General features: G+C 50.4%; 1 protein-coding gene across 1 annotated transcript in view; it reads left to right on the forward strand.

Annotated features, from left to right (window-relative positions):
- The window catches only part of CACNA1B (calcium channel, voltage-dependent, N type, alpha 1B subunit), a 326,950-nt gene that overhangs the window by 304,788 nt on the left and 1,950 nt on the right, over nucleotides 1-20,212 (forward strand). Inside the window, exons 41-49 of the mRNA XM_009994349.1 lie at nucleotides 8,594-8,702; nucleotides 11,086-11,193; nucleotides 12,449-12,561; nucleotides 13,439-13,566; nucleotides 14,466-14,592; nucleotides 15,097-15,207; nucleotides 16,970-17,005; nucleotides 19,384-19,591; nucleotides 19,850-20,061. Of these exons, the coding sequence (XP_009992651.1) occupies nucleotides 8,594-8,702; nucleotides 11,086-11,193; nucleotides 12,449-12,561; nucleotides 13,439-13,566; nucleotides 14,466-14,592; nucleotides 15,097-15,207; nucleotides 16,970-17,005; nucleotides 19,384-19,591; nucleotides 19,850-20,061 (1,152 nt within the window). The remainder of the gene's footprint in view (nucleotides 1-8,593; nucleotides 8,703-11,085; nucleotides 11,194-12,448; nucleotides 12,562-13,438; nucleotides 13,567-14,465; nucleotides 14,593-15,096; nucleotides 15,208-16,969; nucleotides 17,006-19,383; nucleotides 19,592-19,849; nucleotides 20,062-20,212) is intronic.

Genomic DNA, 20,212 nt, shown 5'->3' on the forward strand with positions numbered 1-20,212 from the left:
TAAAAACAAACACAACAAAAAAAACAAAAAAAAAAAAAAAAAAAAAAAAAAAAAAAAAAAAAACAGTAAAAAAAGAAAAAAAAGAAGGGGGGGGGGGGGAAAGGTCAGGTGTAAAAAACAGGCATTTGAAACGAGCCTTTTGGTTGATTTTCTGGTGCCTCTATGGGCACCAGCTCTCCCCAGGCAGACACTGCAGAGGTGCCTTCCCCAACCCACCTTTCCCTGTGAGTCACCTGGCACCTCATTGGATCTCTCTGTCCTCAGAAATCCACAGACCTCAGGTCAAAATGAATAGCTTCTTTTTCAAATGCAGACTTGGGAGTTTTCTGAAGAGATGGGTTTAATCTTTGCCCATCTACTAAGAAACCTCTAGAAGGTGCCTGTGTGTGACTGATGGTTCGAGTCAGGCAGCTCAGACCTAGATTGTAGAGCAGATTTCTCTTGGGCTTGGAGGTGATGAGATTCATTTTGCACGTTATCAAAGAGCCTCAAACTACAGAAATACAGACTGAAGAGCAGAGCTGACATCTCCCCATGGTGTAAGGCTGCAGCTTGGGCTGATCCCCACTCCCAGCTGATAAAACTAAAGAGGCAGGACAGGTTTTTGCTCCCTCCTCCCGATCTAGGTGGAGTGCCAGGAGCTGAAGGGGCCCACAGGAAACCTGGGGAGGGCCTTTTTACAAAGGAATGGAGTGATAGGCCAAGGGGTAATGGCTTTAAATTGGAAGGGGGGGGTTTAGGTGAGACATCAGGAAGAAATTCTTTGCTGTGAGGGTGGTGAGAGCCTGGCCCAGGTTGCCCAGGGAAGCTGTGGCTGCCCCCTCCCTGGCAGTGTTGAAGGGCAGGTTGGATGGGGCTTGGAGCAGCCTGGGCTGGTGGGAGGTGTCCCTGCCCATGCAGGGGGGCTGGGACTAGATGATCTTTGGGGTCCCTTCCAACCCAAACCAATCTGGGATTCCAGGAACAACACGATCACTGAGACAGTTTGGTGCTGAGCATCTTCCCCCACATGATGGCTGCCTGGGGGTTGCAGCATCCCCCTGCCCTACACCCACCAGGTCCCCCCTCGATGTCTCTCCTGGCCCTTCTTGTCCTCCCACAGTCGATGGGAGCCTCAGGGAGGACAGAGCAGCCCCCCCAGGCACCCCTCCCCTACAGAGCAGCACATGGAGGGCCAGCCCCCCCCTCATCCTGCAGCCATAGTTGCCAAACAATTAAAAAAAAAAAAACCAAACAACAAACTCACTCTCTTGTCTGGCAAAAGCTCTTTTGTCCCACATCTCCACCCTTTTGCTTTCCATATATATTTTTTCCCAGTCCTTTTTGCAAAGGTTTTGTGTGTTCCCCCCTGTCTTTGTGTTGCCTCCTCCATCCCCATGCAGGCTGTTGTTTCGTTTGGCCTTTTCCCTCTTGGCAGCCCCCTTGGCTGCTCTCCTTCCTTTCTGCTGTTTTCTGGTTCCCTTTTCTCAACTGTTCTCCTTGGTCAGCCTGCCCAGGCTCTGCAGTCCCTGTGTGGGGTTTGCTGCTTGCCCAGAGATGCATGTGGGGTGTTCTGGTCACACTGTTTGGGCACTGGGAGAGCTCTATCCTGCACTGGGGGGGTGGGTGATGGGGTGAGAAAAGGGTGAAGGAAATTAAGTTCAAAATATATTCTTCCTACTCTGATGAAAAGAGGGAAGAAAGCCACTTTGTCTTTGCTCTGGTGTCTTGAGATTTGATCCCAGGTCTGTTGTCAGGTGAGGGTGTTGTTGGGTGGCTTTTTAAATTTTTTTGCTGTGTTTTGAGATGATGAGGCCTTTTAGGCTCATCTTGTCTGTGGTGAAATGTCCTGGGGTTTTAAAGGAGCAGCTCTGCTCTGGAGCCAGGCTGGGAGAGTTGGGGTGTTCAGCCTGGAGAAGAGAAGGCTCCAGGGAGACCTTAGAGCAGCTTCCAGTGCCTGAAGGGGCTCCAGGAAAGCTGGGGAGGGGCTTGGGACAAGGGCAGGGAGGGAGAGGACAAGGGGGAATGGATGAAAACTGGAAGAGGGGGGATTGGATATTAGGAAGAAATTATTTGGTGTAAGGGTGGTGAGAGCCTGGCCCAGGTTGCCCAGGGAAGCTGTGGCTGCCCCATCCCTGGCAGTGTTGAAGGGCAGGTTGGATGGGGCTTGGAGCAGCCTGGGCTGGTGGGAGGTGTCCCTGCCCATGCAGGGGGGTTGGAACTGGATGAGCTTTGAGGTCCCATCCAACCCAAACCAGTCTGGGATTCTATGAGTCAGTAGCAGCAGTATGGGCAGCCAGCTTTGCTATCTCTTGGATTCAGTCCATCCTGTGCACCAGAGCTTTGTGTGCCCTTTTAGAGAAGATGTGAGAAGGAGATGCCTGTGCTGGTGCTCAGCCTCTCAGCACCAAGCTGACTTGCAGACACCTGCAAGAATGGGCTTGAAGGAGGGTTTTTTGAGAGCCTGATGGTGTGATTCTCAGGAATGATGTTTGCTGAGAGAAGAGATAACCCAAGCCTTTCCTCACTGCTCTTCAGAGTCAGCTTCTCATCACCTCCTTCCCTAGGGATAGAAGCCAGCATGTCCAGCAGGAACATCTCCACCTCTGCCCCTGCTGGGTCCCAGCAGAGCCCTGCCTGGGGGCTTTGCTGGCTGTATTTTGTGGCTCTGTTGCTGCTGCCAAGCACGGCTTTGCACACCCTACTTCAAGGGTGCTTTATTGCAGGGATTAGGAAGGCTCTGGCTCTCCCTTTAGCACCTCCTGACATGGCCAAAGCTCCTGGATATGTGATGGGGGGTGACCCCAGAGCTGGGCTGGCTCCCCATCCACACCAGGGCTGCACCTCACCTTGCCTGTCCCTGACATATGGCTTTTAAAATCTGGATTAGGTTCCTTCAGGCTAAATAGGAGTTTGAAGGGTCCATTTGCTGGCTGCCCAGCCTTGTCCCCTCCACTGCCCCACCCTGCTTGGCTCCAGCCCTGGGAGCAGGGAGGCTGCACCCACTGAAGGCAGGATCACCACTCTGTGCACGAGGTCTAGTTCTGTGCCAGAGCCCACATTTTGGGGCACAGTTACCCATGGGAGGCAGGAAGCCCTGGCCAGCCCCTCTGAAGCCAACAGAAGAGTTAAATGAGAGTAGAATAATTATAACTAGGTCAGGGTGAATTATTCATAGCGAATAATTTATTCACCAAACTCAGCCTCATTTCCCACAAGCAGAGTTCCCATTGTCCCAATTTTTTTTTTTTTCCCATTTGGGAGTTATTCCCAGAGCACTTCTTGTCCCACAGGCTGAGCAGGAGCTGCTGATGGGATGCTCTTCATAATTCAAACCCCTCGGGGTGCCAGCTTGTTTGCCTGGCACCTGGAGCTCAGCATCTTCCTCTTCCTGCTAATGTTTGGACCAACGTGTTGAGGGATAAAATTTGCAGTGCAGGTATTTCTGTCCAACATCCACCTTCTAGGCCAGGTTTGGAACCAGCCTTTTACCCTGGATTTTCAGTCTGAGGGAAATTTCCCTTCATGTCTCTAACACGTTCCATGCCCCTTCGGACACCATCCAAGAAGTCTCTAAGCAGAAACCAAACGCTGAAAGGACATAAATTCTGCTTGACATGAAGGTTTGGTTTCTCATTAGCCATGCCTTGGTTTATTTGCAATTAAATTATCCCTGGAGGGGTGTCTGTTCCCCTCCTGACCACACTAGGAACCCGAGCACAAAGCGTTGCCTTCCCGTCCCCGCCTGTAATTGGTTATTAACTTGTTACCTGCACCGAGTTAATTAGAAGGTTCTAGAGATGATATTGTAGCTCCTGCCTCTGGGGCCTTTTCCTGCAGAAACACTAACAAGCTGCCCTCACCCTGGCTCTGGAAGATGTCTCTGAAACCTCCTAATTCAAACCCAGGGCAGAGGGTTCCCTGAGCAGGGTTGGGAAGCAGGAGTGGGGACTCCATCTGCTGCTGGTTCCTCTGCTCCTGGGGGACATGGGAGGTGAAGGCAGGAAAAGGAGAAGCCCAAGGAGCTGAGAAGCCTTTTTCTCCCAGGTCTGGGCACCTGGGAGGGATTTTGACCTTTTTTTTTTTTTTTTTTTTTCCACCCCTCTAAAACTCAGCCTGCATCTTCAGCATCTGCAGGACAATTATCTCTACTGGCCTCATTTCTGGGTTCCTCTGCTCCTGGGGGACATGGGAGGTGAAGGCAGGAAAAGGAGAAGCCCAAGGAGCTGAGAAGCCTTTTTCTCCCAGGTCTGGGCACCTGGGAGGGATTTTGACCTTTTTTTTTTTTTTTTTTTTTCCACCCCTGCTCCTCAGTTATTAATTCACCTTGCAGCTTGGGGTTCCCAGAGCACGCCAGAATGATGGGGGATTTTTATCAGGGTGGGGAAGCCTCAAGTCTCTTGCCATCTGCACCAGCAGGCTCCTGTGTTTGCCTTCTGGGGTCTAGAAAGATGGAAAATTACCCAAATCAGATGCATTTTCTTATTTAATCACATTTTTTTTTTTGCATCATCTTCCAAAGCTTGAGGAACTGGGAAACCCTTAAAGCACAACTTCAGCCAGAAGATACAGCAAAAATGAGGGGAGGTGTTGATTTTCCTTCCAGCTGTGGACAGGCTAAACATCTGCTTCAGGTGTTTTTAACCATGTTGCTGCCTGTGCTGTATGAAACACACTGAGGTTTTTCTATCCTGGTGAAGGATGAAAGTCAAAAGTTCTTGATCATTTATTCTAAAAGCAATTTTGGGGCAGTCAGAATATTTGGCTTAGGGAAATGTTACCCATTTCTACTGGATCCCCAGTTCCTTTTATACAGATTCTACAGAGATACAAGTGAATTAAAATATAGGTAAAATTTTTAGATGATACAGATATTTTTACATTAAGGTTGTTTTATAGTATTGGAGGCAAAAAATGATGATCTCTCTCTGCAGTTTCAGCCTTTCAGTTGCATTTCTGGTGCAAGGAAAATGCCCCAGACATCATGTGGGGGATTTCAGGTGCCAAGTCCCAGCCCTGGTGCAGCTGAGCCAGCATCTGGCTGACTCCTTGGCTCCTCTGGGTGCCAAGGATGGAGGGGAACGTGGTGTGAGCATGGTCCACCAAACGACCTTCTCCCTGGTCTCCTGCATATTGAGGTGGTAAAGCCATTTTTAATCAAAAAATGAATCCATTCCTTTCTCCCAACTGCTTCATCTTCAGCAGAAGTTCTCCTAGAAACCTGGTGTACCCATTTAAGCAACATGTTTTGTCCAGTCAGGGGTTCTTCACTGCTCTCAGGAGACTTTAGGGTGGCTTGTAGCTGAGACCTGTTGGCAGGTTATCAGACACTTCTGATTTGATGGCTTTTTTTGGCTAAGAAGCTGGAAATTGCTCTGCCCTGGTAGGTGCAACTTGCAGCCCACCTTGCAGTGCAAGTGCTCCTCAACACCCTGCCCCAGGGTGGGGAGATGCATCACTGTTGGTTACCTTCTTGGAGAGGAGGGAGGGAAGCATCCCACTCCTTCAGACCAAGCCTTCCCTCTCCTGATGTGGCTGCTAGAGCTTGGCAGCCCTGCCCAGGGGCTGCCCAAGATACATCAACCCTCCTTTCTGCTGGTTGGTGGCTTGGCAGGCTGAAATGGCAATGACCTGAGAAGTGTCCAGGTTGACCTGTTTGTCCCATTTGCACGTTGGGGTGGAAAAAGTGCTGTAGAGCAGGGACATGGGCTGGGCAAAGCCTGTGGCAGGTTTGTGTTGGCAGTGCTCCTCCTGAGTGGTGTGGGTTTTCCTCAGCCTCCCTCCCTGCAAGTGAGGGTTTTCCTCTTGGAAAACCTCCCTCTAAATCCTTTGCTCCTGATGAAAATCAAGGAGGAAGGACTTTCACTCACTGTTGCTGAGTGCAGCCTTGATGTGGCCCGTGTCCTGTACCCTTGTCCTTTGGGGAATTTCATCAGGAAGGTCAGTTGGGAGGACCTGGGAAGTCTCAGACCCAAAAATGTTGTTTGGCACTTGGTTTGGTTTTTTTTGTGAGGATAGAGCTCTCCCGTGGGGAATTGTTTTGCATCTGCTTGTTTCCCACTTCTGTGCATCTTCTTTCTCTCTCCATCCCTTCACTCTCTCTCCCACTGAAGTGGGATCTGGTGGAACTCTTGGAAGTGGAGCTGTGGGCTCTTGTGGGTATCATTTGGCTGTAACTTTCTGTGTGCTGAGGGCAGAAGGCTGAATGAAAATCCCATTTCGTTTCACTCAAGTGAACAGGAAAAAAGCCCCTGTTGTGGCTTTGCCAGCATTTGATACTATCATTGAGTTGTAATGGGAGGAGAGTCTTGGCTTTGATTTTCTGTTCTCTGAGGCTTGTCAGACATGGCAGGTAACCTCTGGGTGTGCTTTGGGAAAGGGCTTTGAGATTACAATGGTTTGTCTCAGACTTCAGGAGACAGGGGTAGGTTGTTACAGGAGTCTCTTGTCCCTGCAGCCTGCAACGAGATCCAAGGAACGTGTAGTAAGATAAATAAGGAGGTTTTGGCTCCTCTGGCTGTCAGTTCACTTCAGAAGCAGACTTTTCCAGTGCCTTGTGCCATCTGTCTGCCCTGTGACCACTGACACCCATCCCCCCTGGGGGGGATATTTTCTCCTTGGCAGAAGGCACCAGAGCTTGAGCCATCTTCTCTGAGGGCACCAAATTGCCTGAGGCAGCTCAGCTCACACCTCTGGGAGATGGAATGGTGGAGATTCCTCTAAGCAGAGAGGCTACCTGGTGATTGGAAAGGCCACCAAGTTCATTCAGCAGGTGTGGCTTGGTTTTGGGTAGCATGGGAGCAGGAATTAAGGGCTCATCTGGGACTCCAGCCAGGCCACTGCTCTCAGCCACACTCTGTTTCCCTTCACCACCAAAAACCTGCCCAGAAGTGGTGGTTCTTCCATCCCAATCCTTCCCTGGGCCAGTGATGGGGGTTGCAGGAGGCACCACCCTGAGCCACCAACGTTGCATCTGGCCTGAGGATTGCACCAGCAAAGCTGCAGCTCTGAAAAACATCCCCAGCCTTGGCCCAGTGTTCCAGTGTAGGGAGCAGGAGGGGGATCAGGCTCATCCCTGCCCCCTCTTGCTAGGCACCCCAGGGAGCCTGCAGCCCTGGCTGGTCCTGAGTCAGAGGCTTGAGCAGCACGTCCGGCTGGTGGTACACAAAGTGAAGGTTTCTGGGCAGTGATAGAATCACAGAACAGGGATCAAAATAACAGCCCTAAGCAGCTTTCAGACATGAAATTCCCTGCCAAGCAAGGGGCCCAAGGCAACGCTTGGTTTTCCAGTCTCTGCTCTGACAGATTCAGACTCCTCAGGTTGCACGTGCCCTTGGAGATTGGAAGCACAGAGGTTTGTCTGATACAGCTCTGGGCAAGGAAGCTTCTAAGCAGCACGTGTAAGCTGAGGAGCTGAGAAATCATTAGGTTGCTGGAGAAGGAGAAATCCATCCTTTCAGTGTGTTGCCAAGGTTATCAGCAAGGCTTGGAGAGTGCTGCTCCCATCTGCAGAGACCTGCTCTCTGCCTGCAGTGCTGAGGGACCCAGCTTCCCACAGCAACCTCAACTGCTCTGTTCCTTGCAAGAATGATGGATTTACCCTAGCAGAGGTGGTCCTGCTGGGTGGTGGAGAAGGAGTTTCTACCAGGTCTGAGGATCTTGGAAAGTACAGATCCTGAGGGACTATTCCAGGTCCAAATTGAAAGAACACGGGGGAATTATAGTCCTGTCCATGTTAATCCTCTTCCCCTATGGGCAAGGTCCAGGTGGAGCTGTGTAGCTCAGTGACTGGAAGGACCTTCAGAGCTCCTGGAATGCCCATGGTGAAAGGTGGTAGAGACACAACCCAGATGTCTCCCATGGAAAGGATATTGCCCACCTTCACCTGGTGGCAGCCAGTCCCACACTGCCCAGCGTGCTTGAGCCCCAGGCTCTGTACAAAATGGAACATCACAGGACCCCTCCTGAGGCTGTACCAAGCACTCACCTCCTGTTGTCATCATCACTGAGAGTGCCTTCCTCCCATCCTCCTCACCCTCAAGGTCACCTGCACATCTGGCAGAGGCACAGCCTCTGGATGGAGCTGCATCCTCAACTGGTAGATGCAAATCCTCCTTCACCCTAACTGGCTCAGCTGTGCCAGGTCCCATTTGCTGCTGTGGATCCTGTTGTAGACCCAGAGTAGTGGTGAAGGTGGCTGGTGTAGGAAAGGGTGGTAGAGAGAGCTTGATGGTTGTTATCTCCTGAGCATGCTGCTTTGGTGAAGGTGATGGGTACCAGCCACGTGTCTGGAGGCTGCAGAGCTGGAGAATATCAGGAGCAGGGTGCCAGGCTGTGGAATAAGAGGAGAGCATCCACACTGCCTGCTCTTGGATGAGCTCTCTTTGCAGTACAAATGCTGGCAAATGAGCTGTTTAACCACTAAAGCCACGTTTGAGCTCAGACCTGCTCCTGGAGAGCAGCTGACATCTCTGTGCAGAAGATGCGTTTTAGCTCAGTGCACAGAAAGTTCACCCAGATTTGTGTCTGAGGACTCCCAGGGTGGGAGGGGAGGGAAGGGGTGGGGGGGAGGAATCCTGACCCTCACTTACAGCCACCACGTTTCTCTCTCCAGCGCCTGGTGAGGATGAACATGCCCATCTCACCTGAAGATCTCACCGTCCACTTCACATCCACGCTGATGGCCTTGATCCGCACGGCCCTGGAGATCAAACTGGCCTCAGGTGAGAGGCAGGTGATGGCCTGGGCTCCAGCCTCAACCTTGCTGTTGACCTGGGGTCCTCCTGAAGCCCCAGAAGCTCTGAGCCAGGTGGAAATCCTGCTTTCCTATTGCCCGTGAGCCCTCTGCCAGCTCCTGAGGACATGGGAGCTTTGAGGACAGGCAGCAGGAGGGGTCCTGAGTCTCACTCTGCCTTTAGGGTGGCCACATCTTGGCATCCTGCTTGATGGGATGTGGAGAGCCTTGGCCTTCCCAGCTGGGAGCTCTCAGAGGAGATGCCCTGTGCACTTGCCCATTGCTCTATGACAGAGACAAGAGCTTCCACTCCTCTTTTCTCAGCTACTCCAGCAGGAGGGAAAGTCCAGCCCTTCCTCTCCACTTGCTGTCTGTGGGCAGCCAAGCAGTGACTCCAGGTGCCCTGAGCCACATTCTGCCTTGAGATACAATTTAATTATTTAAGTGTTTAATCAGGCATTTACTTGACTTCCCAATTAAATATTGCAATGTAATAAAATACACTGGCCTTTTCTCTGGGCCATTGCACTATTTAATCAAGCTGGCTGGGGTCAGAATCAAGGCATGACCTGCCAAAGGACTTTTACACCTAATTTAAAAGCTAACAGGGGGTAACAATGCTCTGACAAGCAAAAGGGCAGGGCAGGGTTAAGATGTTGTGTGTTTCCTAAGTGGTTTTAGGCCAACCATTCAACCTGTCTATTAATTACCTCCCTCATATGTTGCTTAAACTTTGATGCTTTGGGTAGGTCCTGCTGGATAAAGACAAATAGTCGAGGTCACTGGGACATCCCAGGGGATTGTCAGTGAGGATCAGACACTCATTCCTAAGGATTCATTCAGGACTGCCTGGAATTTTAGGGGCCAGCACCTTGTTTTAGTAATAACCCCTAGATAAGAACACTGAGAGTTTGTACCATTCTTTTCTGTATTTATGTATTATGATACAAATCCTATATGTAGGATTTGGGTTCCCTGTTGGCAATAGTCATTAAAACAGGTTTTTTTCATGTAAAAAAGTTCCCCCTCCAATGACCCCCTTATTTTTGGCCACACACTGGAAGGGAACCAGAGAAGAGAGCTCAGCTGAGAGCACTGGATTCTTTCTAAGATTTATATCTGCTGTGGGTTGTGAGTTTTTGACCTGTGTTGTTGCTATGTGCTTGGTTTGAATAGATTTCATGTGCTACATTTAATTGAGTCTTTAGTGGGACTAACAGGCCCTTAATAAACCCTCCCTAATGAGTTTCTGTGCAGGAGTTCAAACCACCATGTAGCAGATTTACCCAGAGCCTCCTCCCATTCCTTTTCTCTTAGAAAAATCATCTCTGTCATTTAGATGAACTGCTTAATTGCTGTGCTCAGCTGGGAGCTGCCCTGTTGGCTTTACAGAGACTTTAATCACTTTCCACTTGTGTATTGAGACCTTGCCTGGGCCCTTGGAATAACGTTGCCCAGTTGGGCTCCTCCTGCTTCCCGTTGGGAGAGGCTGCTGTCGGATGGTGCTGCCACCAAGCAGAGGGCTGAGGGCTCAGAGCCAACAGCTTCAGGAGGAGCTGGCAGTGGAGGGGTTTCATCATCAGTCATGGCCTTGCTCAGACCAGGCCCTTCCCAGAACAGCTGGGAGGTTTCTGTTGATCACAAAGATCACAGCTCTGCTCTGGGGACAGGCTGGGAGAGTTGGGGTGTTCAGCCTGGAGAAGAGAAGGCTCCAGGGAGACCTTAGAGCAGCTTCCAGTGCCTGAAGGGGCTCCAGGAGAGCTGGGGAGGGGCTTTTGGCAAGGGTAGGGAGTGAGAGGATGAGGCGAAATGGTTTCAAGCTGAGAAAAGGGAGATTTAGGTGAGACATTAGGAAGAAATTCTTCCCTGTGAGGGTGGTGAGACCCTGGCCCAGGTTGCCCAGGGAAGCTGTGGCTGCCCCATCCCTGGCAGTGTTGAAGGGCAGGTTGGATGGGGCTTGGAGCAGCCTGGGCTGCTGGGAGGTGTCCCTGCCCATGCAGGGGGGTTGGAACTAGATAGTCTCTAACCTCCCTTCCAACCCAAACCAGTCTGTGATTCCATGACCTTCCAACTCCCCGAATGAGCAGTAGGGTAAAGTAAATCTCAGCTTAAGTTTAAGCCCCAAATCACAGCAGAGGGGCAGCAGGTTGATGTGGTGATGGCCCTGCTGAGCTCACATGCTTTTGTCATGGAGGAGGTCACCAAGTCCCTTCTCAATGGTTGCTGCATCTGGGGCTGTCTTGGTGCCCTCATGGAGTAGGAGCTGGGAAATGCCTTCTCCTGTCCTTGCTGAGTAAATGGCGGTATATGCTGAAGGACCAGGCTTTTCCCTCTTCTTCATGTGCCTCTTTCTGTCCCCTTCCTTTCTGCAGGGGGTGTTAAACAGCACCAGTGTGACGCTGAGCTGAGAAAAGAGATCTCACTGGTTTGGCCCAATCTGTCCCAGAAGACTCTGGATTTGCTGGTTCCTCCTCACAAACGTAAGTGGTTTATCAGCAAACACCCAACACATCCCAGCCACCTGAGAAGCCCAGAGGAGGTTCCCCCTCCTTCCCTGCTCTGTCCCTAGCTCTTAGTGGTCATCTAGATTGTGCAGCAGAGAAACCAAGTGCAGGTCAGCTTCTAGTAATGCTCTCCATGGGGTTCACAACCCACATCTCCATGCCATGGTCTCATCAGGAGCAGGGAAGCTGAGGACACATCTAGGCAGGTATTTCGTTATGCTACAATAGATTTCCTGTACTTGGGGAAAAAAACCCAACAATCCCTCACTGAGAAGGGACCAATGCCCTGTGTGGCCTCTCCCAGAGCTTTTTCATAGCTTCAGATTGTGCCTCACATGATGGGAGAAGAATTTCTACCATCTGGGCTCCAGAAAACTGGGAGAAGAAAATTAAAGTTTGCTGAGAAAGTACAGAATCAGAAGTGAGGTATTTTGGGACTAAAGGCCTTGGTGTTTCTTGATTATGTCCTGGGAGAATGTGCTGAGAAAATGGAAACTTTGCCATTATCTTAATGGGCCAAGACAAGGGCTCTGGGTTCCTGATTAATGAGAAACAGGGCAGAGCAATAAAGGCATTCTTAATTAGGAAAAATGAAGGAGCTGAAGAAGTGCAAATCTGGGTAGTGACTGCTAAAGCCTTCTCCTCCACTCTCACTTGATCTTTCTGTACCTGGTGCTTTAACTCTTTACTCCCAGTGGGTGCTCAGCTGCCATGCAGAGGGGGGCTGGGCACAGGGAGGGTGAGAAAGACATCTGGAAAGATGAAATACTCCTTAAATGTATATTAGCCCATTATGCCCCAGTGGGCTGTAATTCAAAGAAATAGGGAAAAGGCTTCTCTGTTGTTAGAAAAGGAAAGCTGGCTGTGGATCTGTTATTAATGTAGCCCTTGTCTGCCAGCAATGCTTGCAATGCCACAGGCTTTTTCTGCCTGGTTTTTTTCTTTGAGTATTTGCTGCAGAGAGCTGGAGACAGGGGCCATCAGATGTGAAAGGCAGCAACAGGCAAAGATCTGAAGAAGCTTGTTGTAACTTTTCCTGCTCTTTTTTTTCTTTCCTTTCTCTTTCCTCCACTTTTCTCTGCCTGTTCGAGCTCTTTGTTCTAATGTTGCTTCATCTTCCTCCTGGTTTTTCACGCCCATTTGTTGTTGTTTTTTGTCCTCTTTGCCTTCTTCTGGTCTTTCCCTTTCCTCACCTGGACGTCTCTGCTGTGTTTCCACCACCCTCTGACAGCTGATGAGATGACTGTGGGGAAGGTCTATGCAGCGCTGATGATATTTGACTTCTACAAGCAGAACAAGAACAGCAGGGAACAGGTTCACCCGCCTGCCGGAGGCCTGCGCCAGGTACCCAGCCAAAAGGTGTCCTCCTGTGCCCTCCTTCATGGGCAGCTTCTTCTCCAAGAGAGTCACTGGCATGTTTCTTCTGGAAAGTCTGGATGTTTCTCCAGGCAGGATTGGAAAAATGCTGCCTCAAAAAAAGCAAACCCTCCTGAAAGTCTCTCTTTCCGGAAGAATTTTAAAGAATACTGAATTGTGCAGTTGCCTTTTCCAGGAGGTCTGGAAAGATCTTATCCAAAAGATGTCAAGTGACTTGGCAGGCTAAATTCTGCTTTCAGAAGTGTCCCAGGGACTGGGGAACACTGAAGGATATCTTTGGGACACCAAAGACTCATTGAAAGCTGATGGTAGTTGGGCTCTAAAATGTTTTAAGTTGCTTTCTAAAGTGGGAATTATTCAAAATCACTTTGGCTCTAATAGATTTGAAGATTTTTACAATTTATTGAAAATTTTTCCTTGCAACTGGCTTGATACTAAAACCCCAAAGGTTTCCAATAGGATAAATACCCATGAATTTCAGGATGACCATCCAGCTGATTTCCAGCATGGCTTATCTGTCTGTCTCACAACTGGGATGCTGGAGCAGACCCAGTGTCACCTCGAGCCACCAGAATTGCAGGTCCCCTTTGGTGATACTGGTGTATGAAATCCCTGCTGGGCTCTGGTGACAGGAGCAACACTTTGTTGGAGGAATGGGACTTCCAGCACAGCAAGGCAGTGATTGTCCTTCAGAGCCCCTTCAGCGATGGGAATGTTGGGGTGGGCTTTCTGCTGGGCTGAGCTTCCAGGGTGACAAAGCGGGCATTTTATTAACTAGAAAATGCACGGTGGTGTCTGTCTTCTCCACAGTGCAGCTCTGACAGCCTTTCCTTGTGCTTTGCAGCCCGGATCAGTGTCTCTTTTCCCCTCCATGACGGCCACCTTGGAGCAAACCCAAGCTGCCCCCTTCGGCAACGCCAAGGCGTTCCTGCGCCAGAAGAGCTCAGCCTCGCTCAACAACGGCGGTGCCTTGTGAGTAGCCCTGACCTCCCCACCACGGCTCTAACCCCAACCACTGCTGGTCCACGTGCTCTGGAGGCAGTGACAGGAAGACAGAAAACCTCTTCACACCGTGGCTGGGACAGTTTCCCACTGGTGGCTCCCCAAATGCCCCGTGTCCCTGCTTCCCACTGCTGTTCATCCACGCGGTGGTAGCGTTGGGTTCTGCAGAGCTGCATGTTTTCTTAATGGTCTTCTCTGGCTCTGAACTGGAGATCTTTCCATCGTGTCTAGTTCTGTGTTTGCTTACAGGAATCTGGGTTCTTCGCAAAACAACCAAGGAAGCCCAAACTCACCAACCCCCAGTATGTTCTCAGGAGTAAAAAGGTTCTGGGGAACAAAGTCATCCCTCAAGCTCATAGCACTTCATAACAGAAAGAGCTCCTTGAGACTCTTGAGGGCAGAATCTGGCTCTTTCTCTTTGGGCAAAACACTAGCTCCACAGGGAGCTTGCCAAACAGTTACAGTAACTGTGATCCCTAATCAATTCTCTGTTTCCTGGTCTTCTCCAGGTGACTTTCTTCTGGTATGTCATTTAGGGTTATTTGTCTAACTGGCCTTGCATACATAATTTACCTGAACTCCAAGATGACAACTTGAGCTGCACAAGCTGCTTTCCTCAGTTGCAGGAAAAAATTATGTGCTGACTGGTGTGGTTGCCTTGTTGCTCATGGGATCCTCAGGCTATATAGAAAGTGGCCCTGGCAAAATTCAGAGGACTGTGTAGCTTCACCAGCAGCTTTGCCTGTCCTGCAACTGGTTTCATAGGTGAAACCTCAAAGGGTGCCTGAGTTCTTTGCCTTCTCCACAATAAGGCCAGCAACATCTCTTTGCAAAAGAATTAATCTTTTCCCCTCTTTTCCTTCTGACAGGCCAGCTCCAGAGGGTGGGATCAAAGAGTCCAGTTCCTGGGGGACCCAACGCACCCAGGATGTGTTTTATGAAACGAGGACACCAGCTTTTGAACGAGGACACTCAGAAGAAATCCCCATTGAAAGGGTGAGCAAACAGGTGAAGACAGGCTGAGATGCAATAGACAGTAGATCCCTTGACACAGCATCATTCTTTCTCTTGTAACCCAAACTTTGCTTGAATATTAGGGAGAAAATCCAAATCTGCTATCTTCTACAGTCTGATTGCTGTAGATGTGGACACACTGTTTTTGTGGAACTGTGTGTCTGCTGCAGTAGATGGCTTGATGTTATCTCTTCCTAGTTGTCCTGTTGTCCCAATCCCAGCATCGTTAGTGTCCCAGCTCAAGTGAGGAGTTTCACTGGTGCTCATTGCCACCCCTGGTGGAAGAGCTTGGCCCACTCTTGTCCTTGTTGAAAGCAGTGCTGTAGTTAGAGCAATCCAGACATCCCACAGCTCTGGATTTACTCTTTGACTTTGCAGCTTCTCCTCACGATTAAATCTGACTTTGCAGAAGCCTGCACAGATGATGGCTCCAGTGCTGATGTCCATGTTCTTGCTATTGAAACCATTTCTTGTTCTTCCAATCAGGTGGTAGAAATGAGGGAAATCAGTCCCACACTTGCCAATGGAGAGCACCAACCAGGCCTGGAGAGCCAGGGACGGGCAGCTTCCATGCCACGCCTGGCTGCTGAAACTCAGGTGAGTGAGGGAGGCTTTGCTGGCCCTGGGAGGCTGAGAGTGAGTCAAGAGCTCAGCATCTTCTCCCTGCTTGCTGTGTTGTTGAAAGTTGCTGGTGAATATTGGGTTTAGAGGATGGTTGTTGAACCTGGAGGCAGGCTGTGTCTTGGTGCTTGAAGGGCAGGTATTCATGTCCCCAGTTTTATTCTTCCTTGGTTGCCACAAAAAGCAATCCTGAGATATCCCTCTGCTTGGAGAGTGAACTGATGGCTCCCTACTCAAACATCTCTGTTCTGATTTACCAAGGATGAAATTGTTTGCCAGCCTCTGTTCCTTGAAGGAGTAATTTTCCCATTGCCACTTGCATGCTGTCTGTCTTGACGGACAGTCAAGGCACCCTCCTGTGCCCCAGCCATGAAAAAAGCTGGAGATGTGCTGTGGTTCTCTGAGATGAATGTAGGAGGTACAGGAACTCCAGGAAGCCAGTGCCTGGAGGGCTGCTCTGAGACACTGAACATCCCCCCTGTCTTTTCCCCTTCACTTAGTACTCAGCTTAAGTCGTGTTGTGAAGTTGGTCAGTAAAATGTTGAGGGTTTCCCTTGTTTAACTTCTTATAAAGAAATCTTAGAGTTGGCATTTACAGCAACCTGTGGACACCGCTCAGTGTGTAGGATGTCATGCCTTTCACTGATCATTTCTGGCCATTTCACACGTTTGTTGCTAGCTGGTTGTCCCCGGGGGCTGTCCAGCCACCATCCCACCCCCTGTGTGTGTCAGAACATCTTGCCACCCAGATCATGTTTCTCTCATTCAAAGGGCCTGATTCATCCAGTCAGGAGCAGCCTGCCATGGTGTGCTTTTCCCATTGAACATGAGCATGAAAGAAACTCTGCACCCTGGCACTAAGAGCCTGTGTGCTGCATACTCAGCAGCAGCTCCAGCAGATACCATCTCTTTGCTGATGGGCTCAGGCTGGCACTTCATCAGGTAGCAAATTTCCCGGCTGACCTGGGAAAGTGAAGCCTTTGTGTGAGAGCTGAGGTGCTCTGTGTTATCAGGAACACTACTCAACATGTTTAATAAAAGAAACAGACCCCAAAGCAAACCTGTGCTCCCTCCCCCTCCCTTCCCAGAACAAAGTTGTCCTTTATTCTAGACCAATTTCCTTCCTTTCCTTCCAAGGCAATGCTGTTGGCAGCAGCCAGGCCAGCAGCAGGAGCCTTTCCTGGGGAAAACCCTCTGTTGCAGTCAGGTATTCCCAGAAGGGAGTCTCTGGCAGAAGCAGGGTAGGTGCTCTCCAGGGCACAGCTCCCTAAGCTTGTTATGAATCAGGCCCATCAGATTTGAGTGGATCTAACCTCATTTAATAAAACAGTGTTTTGGTGGTTGTAGCTTCAGCTGAATAACTGATGTCCTTTCTGTGTGTCTCCCCCCTTCACCCTCCCTCTCTCGTGCTGCTTCTGCTTCCCCAACCTTTGAGTTCTTCCTAACTCTTATTTGCTGTGCCTTTCTGTTACTGGATGTCTCCCTTTCTGTTTCCTGTCACTCCCCTGTCTTTTTACATCCCCGCTGTTTTGGTTTGTTTGGTTTTTTTTTAAAAAAAAATGACTTCCCTACCCTTTCAATCTCCCCTCCTGCCCTCCTCTTTGCTGCCCTCCTCCCCCATCACCTCCTCTCCCCTGTCATCACCGTGTCTGCTGCACATCTGCCGTGATGTCTGACAATGGCTGTACTGTGGGGCTGCTTCAAATAATGTCTCTCATCTTGTCCGAATTGTTTGCAGAGGAGCAAAGCACGGTCACCTGGGAGTTACCTAGCAGTATGTAGTCTCTGCACTAAGTTGTACCCTCTTAAATTCATGTCGAGAAATAATTAACCTTCCTTAACCCTTTACTTCTTCCCCCCCTTCTCATTTGGAGGCCAATGTTGCAGCCACCATCTCTCCCCACCTTTGCTGCAGTTCCCTCCACCCACCATTGCACGTCGCATGCTCTGACCAGCAGGGACTTCTTGTTTGTTTGTTTGTTTGGCTTATTTATTTGTTTCTCTATGCCTTGTTACACAGGAATTTAGGGAGTGAAAACAATCGCTTGGGTAATGAAGAAGCAATTAGTGACTCTCTGAAGGTTTATGGTAAAATCTCCCCAGGCTTGTGGGGAGCCTGTGTTCATGTAACAAGAGCATTGTTGGGATTTATGGAAAGGGTATTCATGGCTTTGCCACTTCCCATCAGTGTCAGGGGGGACTTCAGTCCCTGGGACAACCACAGAATCGAAGTTCAAAGAGAAATGTTAATTTCTTACTGGTTTGGCAGCCTTTGTGTTGGGAAATTTCCATCTTCTTTCTGGCAGCTCCAATATGGATTTTGGAAATCTGGATGGGGGGGGAGTTTCAGAGGGAAGTATTTTCACTTTTCACTTTTTTGCTCACATCTGTCAAATCCTGAATCTGCCTGTTCAGTTTATGGACCTCTCTGCCCTCCTCCATCATCAGGCTCAACAGTAAGTGATGAGGCCAAGCTGGAAGTTCTGCAGCAGGATCTTTTTGCCTGTAGGAATTGCAGAAGAGACACAGGAGGAGCTCAATGCAGCACCAGATAGATGTGCAGGCCCTGGGGATGCAGCCATGCTCCCCCACCCCAACAAACCTTCCAGCCCTGGCACCCCACCAGTGGGAAGCACCAAAACTGGGGTGACTGCCTAGCAAGAGAGAGAGAGCAGTCAACAGGAATTCAGGCCAAACTTGCATCTTTATGTCCAAAATCACCCACCTGTGGCAGGCTGTGGGAGGGAGAGCAGCTCTTTCTGCTCAGAATAACAAGCAGAGATGGAGACAATTTGCCTCGTGCTGTGTAAATATCATGGGGCAGCAGAGATCTGAGTTTTGGGGTAAGCAAATAAAACAGGAGAGACAGGAGAAATTGCACGGGGCTCTTTGGAAAGGTTATAGTGAAGAAAGTAAATGTTGTGTGAGAATTGTCGTTGGAGGCACGTGTTGGATTGTGGATCCAAGCCCCAGGGAAGTCCCCAGAGGCTGGAGGAAGCCCTGTCTCCACCATAGAGCCCTCTGAGTGTGAGGGTGGTGAGAGCCTGGCCCAGGTTGCCCAGGGAAGCTGTGGCTGCCCCATCCCTGGCAGTGTTGAAGGGCAAGTTGGATGGGGCTTGGAGCAGCCTGGGCTGGTGGGAGGTGTCCCTGTCCATGCAGAGGGTTGGGACTGGATGATCTTTAAGGTCCCTTCCAACCCAAACCTTTCTATGATTCTGTGATGATATGCAAAGCAATTGGAGGCCAGCAGAATGAACGGCAGTCCTCATTTTCTGAGCTTTATGCCTTTCCTGTGCTGTAGGGAAAGGAAAGGCTGTGATATCACCTGTCCTGTACTCCACTTGGTTTCTGCAGAGAATCTTTGTAAGGCTTTGAACCCAAAGGGAAGGGAGCAGAACCTGGAGCTGCCACTGGCATGAGGACAAGGTCCAGCAATGTCCATGGGAGGCTGTGGTACTGCACACAGACGCCTGGCTCTCAAGCCACGGATGATTTAACAGCAGCAGTAGCAAACCCAAGTAGTCATTTTTGGAGACATCCTGGTAGAATTGCAGGATATAGATGCTACCTGGCTTGTCCTAGCCATTGGGGCTTCAAGGAGGAATGGTGGGACATGAAGAGAGATTAAAATGTTTGACAGGAGTTGTTTCAATTGCAGGGAGATAGAAGTACCTTGCCCACTTACTCCTGATTTTTCTCCCTTTCCATGTGATGCCCAGCAACCCCTTCATGCTTTCCCCTTTGGAGTTGCTTTGGGATGACCACAGGCCCTGAAGCAGCTTCAGGTGCAACCAGTCTTGGAGAATTTCCTTTGTGAGTCGCTTGGCTACTGTGCTGCCCTCTGGCCCTGCTGCCCTGTGTGTGGTGTGAAGTGCTGCCCCTCGCTCTGCGCCCGTGGCACCTGTGGACTGGCTAAAAATCAAGCCCATTTCAGCAAATGGAGATGACATTTGCTCCTCCAATTTAGCACTAAATCTTAACCATTCCACAAGTCCTTCTGCCCATGCCAATGATGTCCAGTTGACCATTTTTCTCCTTGCCCCTCTCTCTCACTGTATGCCCCCCTTCTCCCCCGTGCTGGGAGCCAGGCAGCTGGGCATGGTGCAGTGCCTGCCCTCACCCTGCTCCATCTCCCCTCCAATCTCCTTCCAGCCCATCCCAGACACGAGCCCCATGAAGCGCTCGGTCTCCACGCTGGCCCCGCAGCGTCCTCACGCCATGCACCTCTACGAGTACTCCCTGGAGCGTGTGCCACCTGAGCAAGGGCATCACCACCATCACCACCGCTGCCATCGGCGGAAAGAGAAGAAGCAGAAGTCCTTGGAGAGGTCCCCCCATCAGCTGGCCGATGGAGAAGCTGGTAAGCATTTGATTTGTCCTTTGTTGCTGAGTCGTTTCGGTTGGAAAAGACCTTGAAGATCAAGTCCAACCCTTAACCCAGCCCTGCCAAGGCCACCACCGTGTCCCTCAGCACCACATCTTATAAACACCTCCCTCATCCTCCCTTTAGTGGTCACTGGACATGGACTGAGGTCCCATCTGCACGGTAGGACCTCCTTGCCCCACATTTGAAGGTTTCACCCACGCTGGTGACCCCCAACCGATGCTGTTCTTTCAGTGGCCCAGTCGGGTGAGCCTTCTTCCAAAGACAAGAAGCAGGAACGTGGCCGGTCCCAAGAGAGGAAGCAACACTCCTCCTCCTCCTCCGAGAAGCAGCGCTTCTACTCCTGCGACCGCTACGGCAGCCGGGACCGTTCTCAGGCCAAGTCTGCTGATCAGAGCAGGCCCACCTCACCCAACGGAGGGCCAGAACAAGGTCCACACAGACAGGTGAGGAGATGCAGGGTGGGGAAAAAAAACAACCACAACAACCCCAAGGTCTTCCAGGGGTATGCACACCTTTCCCATGTTTTGTTTAAAGTGAAGGAGATAGGACAGGAAGGGCTGGGCAGCAGGAGGTAAAGCACTTGGAGTTCCTGCT

The sequence above is a fragment of the Chaetura pelagica genome, unplaced genomic scaffold, assembly GCF_000747805.2.
Source record: "Chaetura pelagica isolate M959 unplaced genomic scaffold, ChaPel_1.0 scaffold132, whole genome shotgun sequence".
NCBI classification, from domain to species: domain Eukaryota; kingdom Metazoa; phylum Chordata; class Aves; order Apodiformes; family Apodidae; genus Chaetura; species Chaetura pelagica.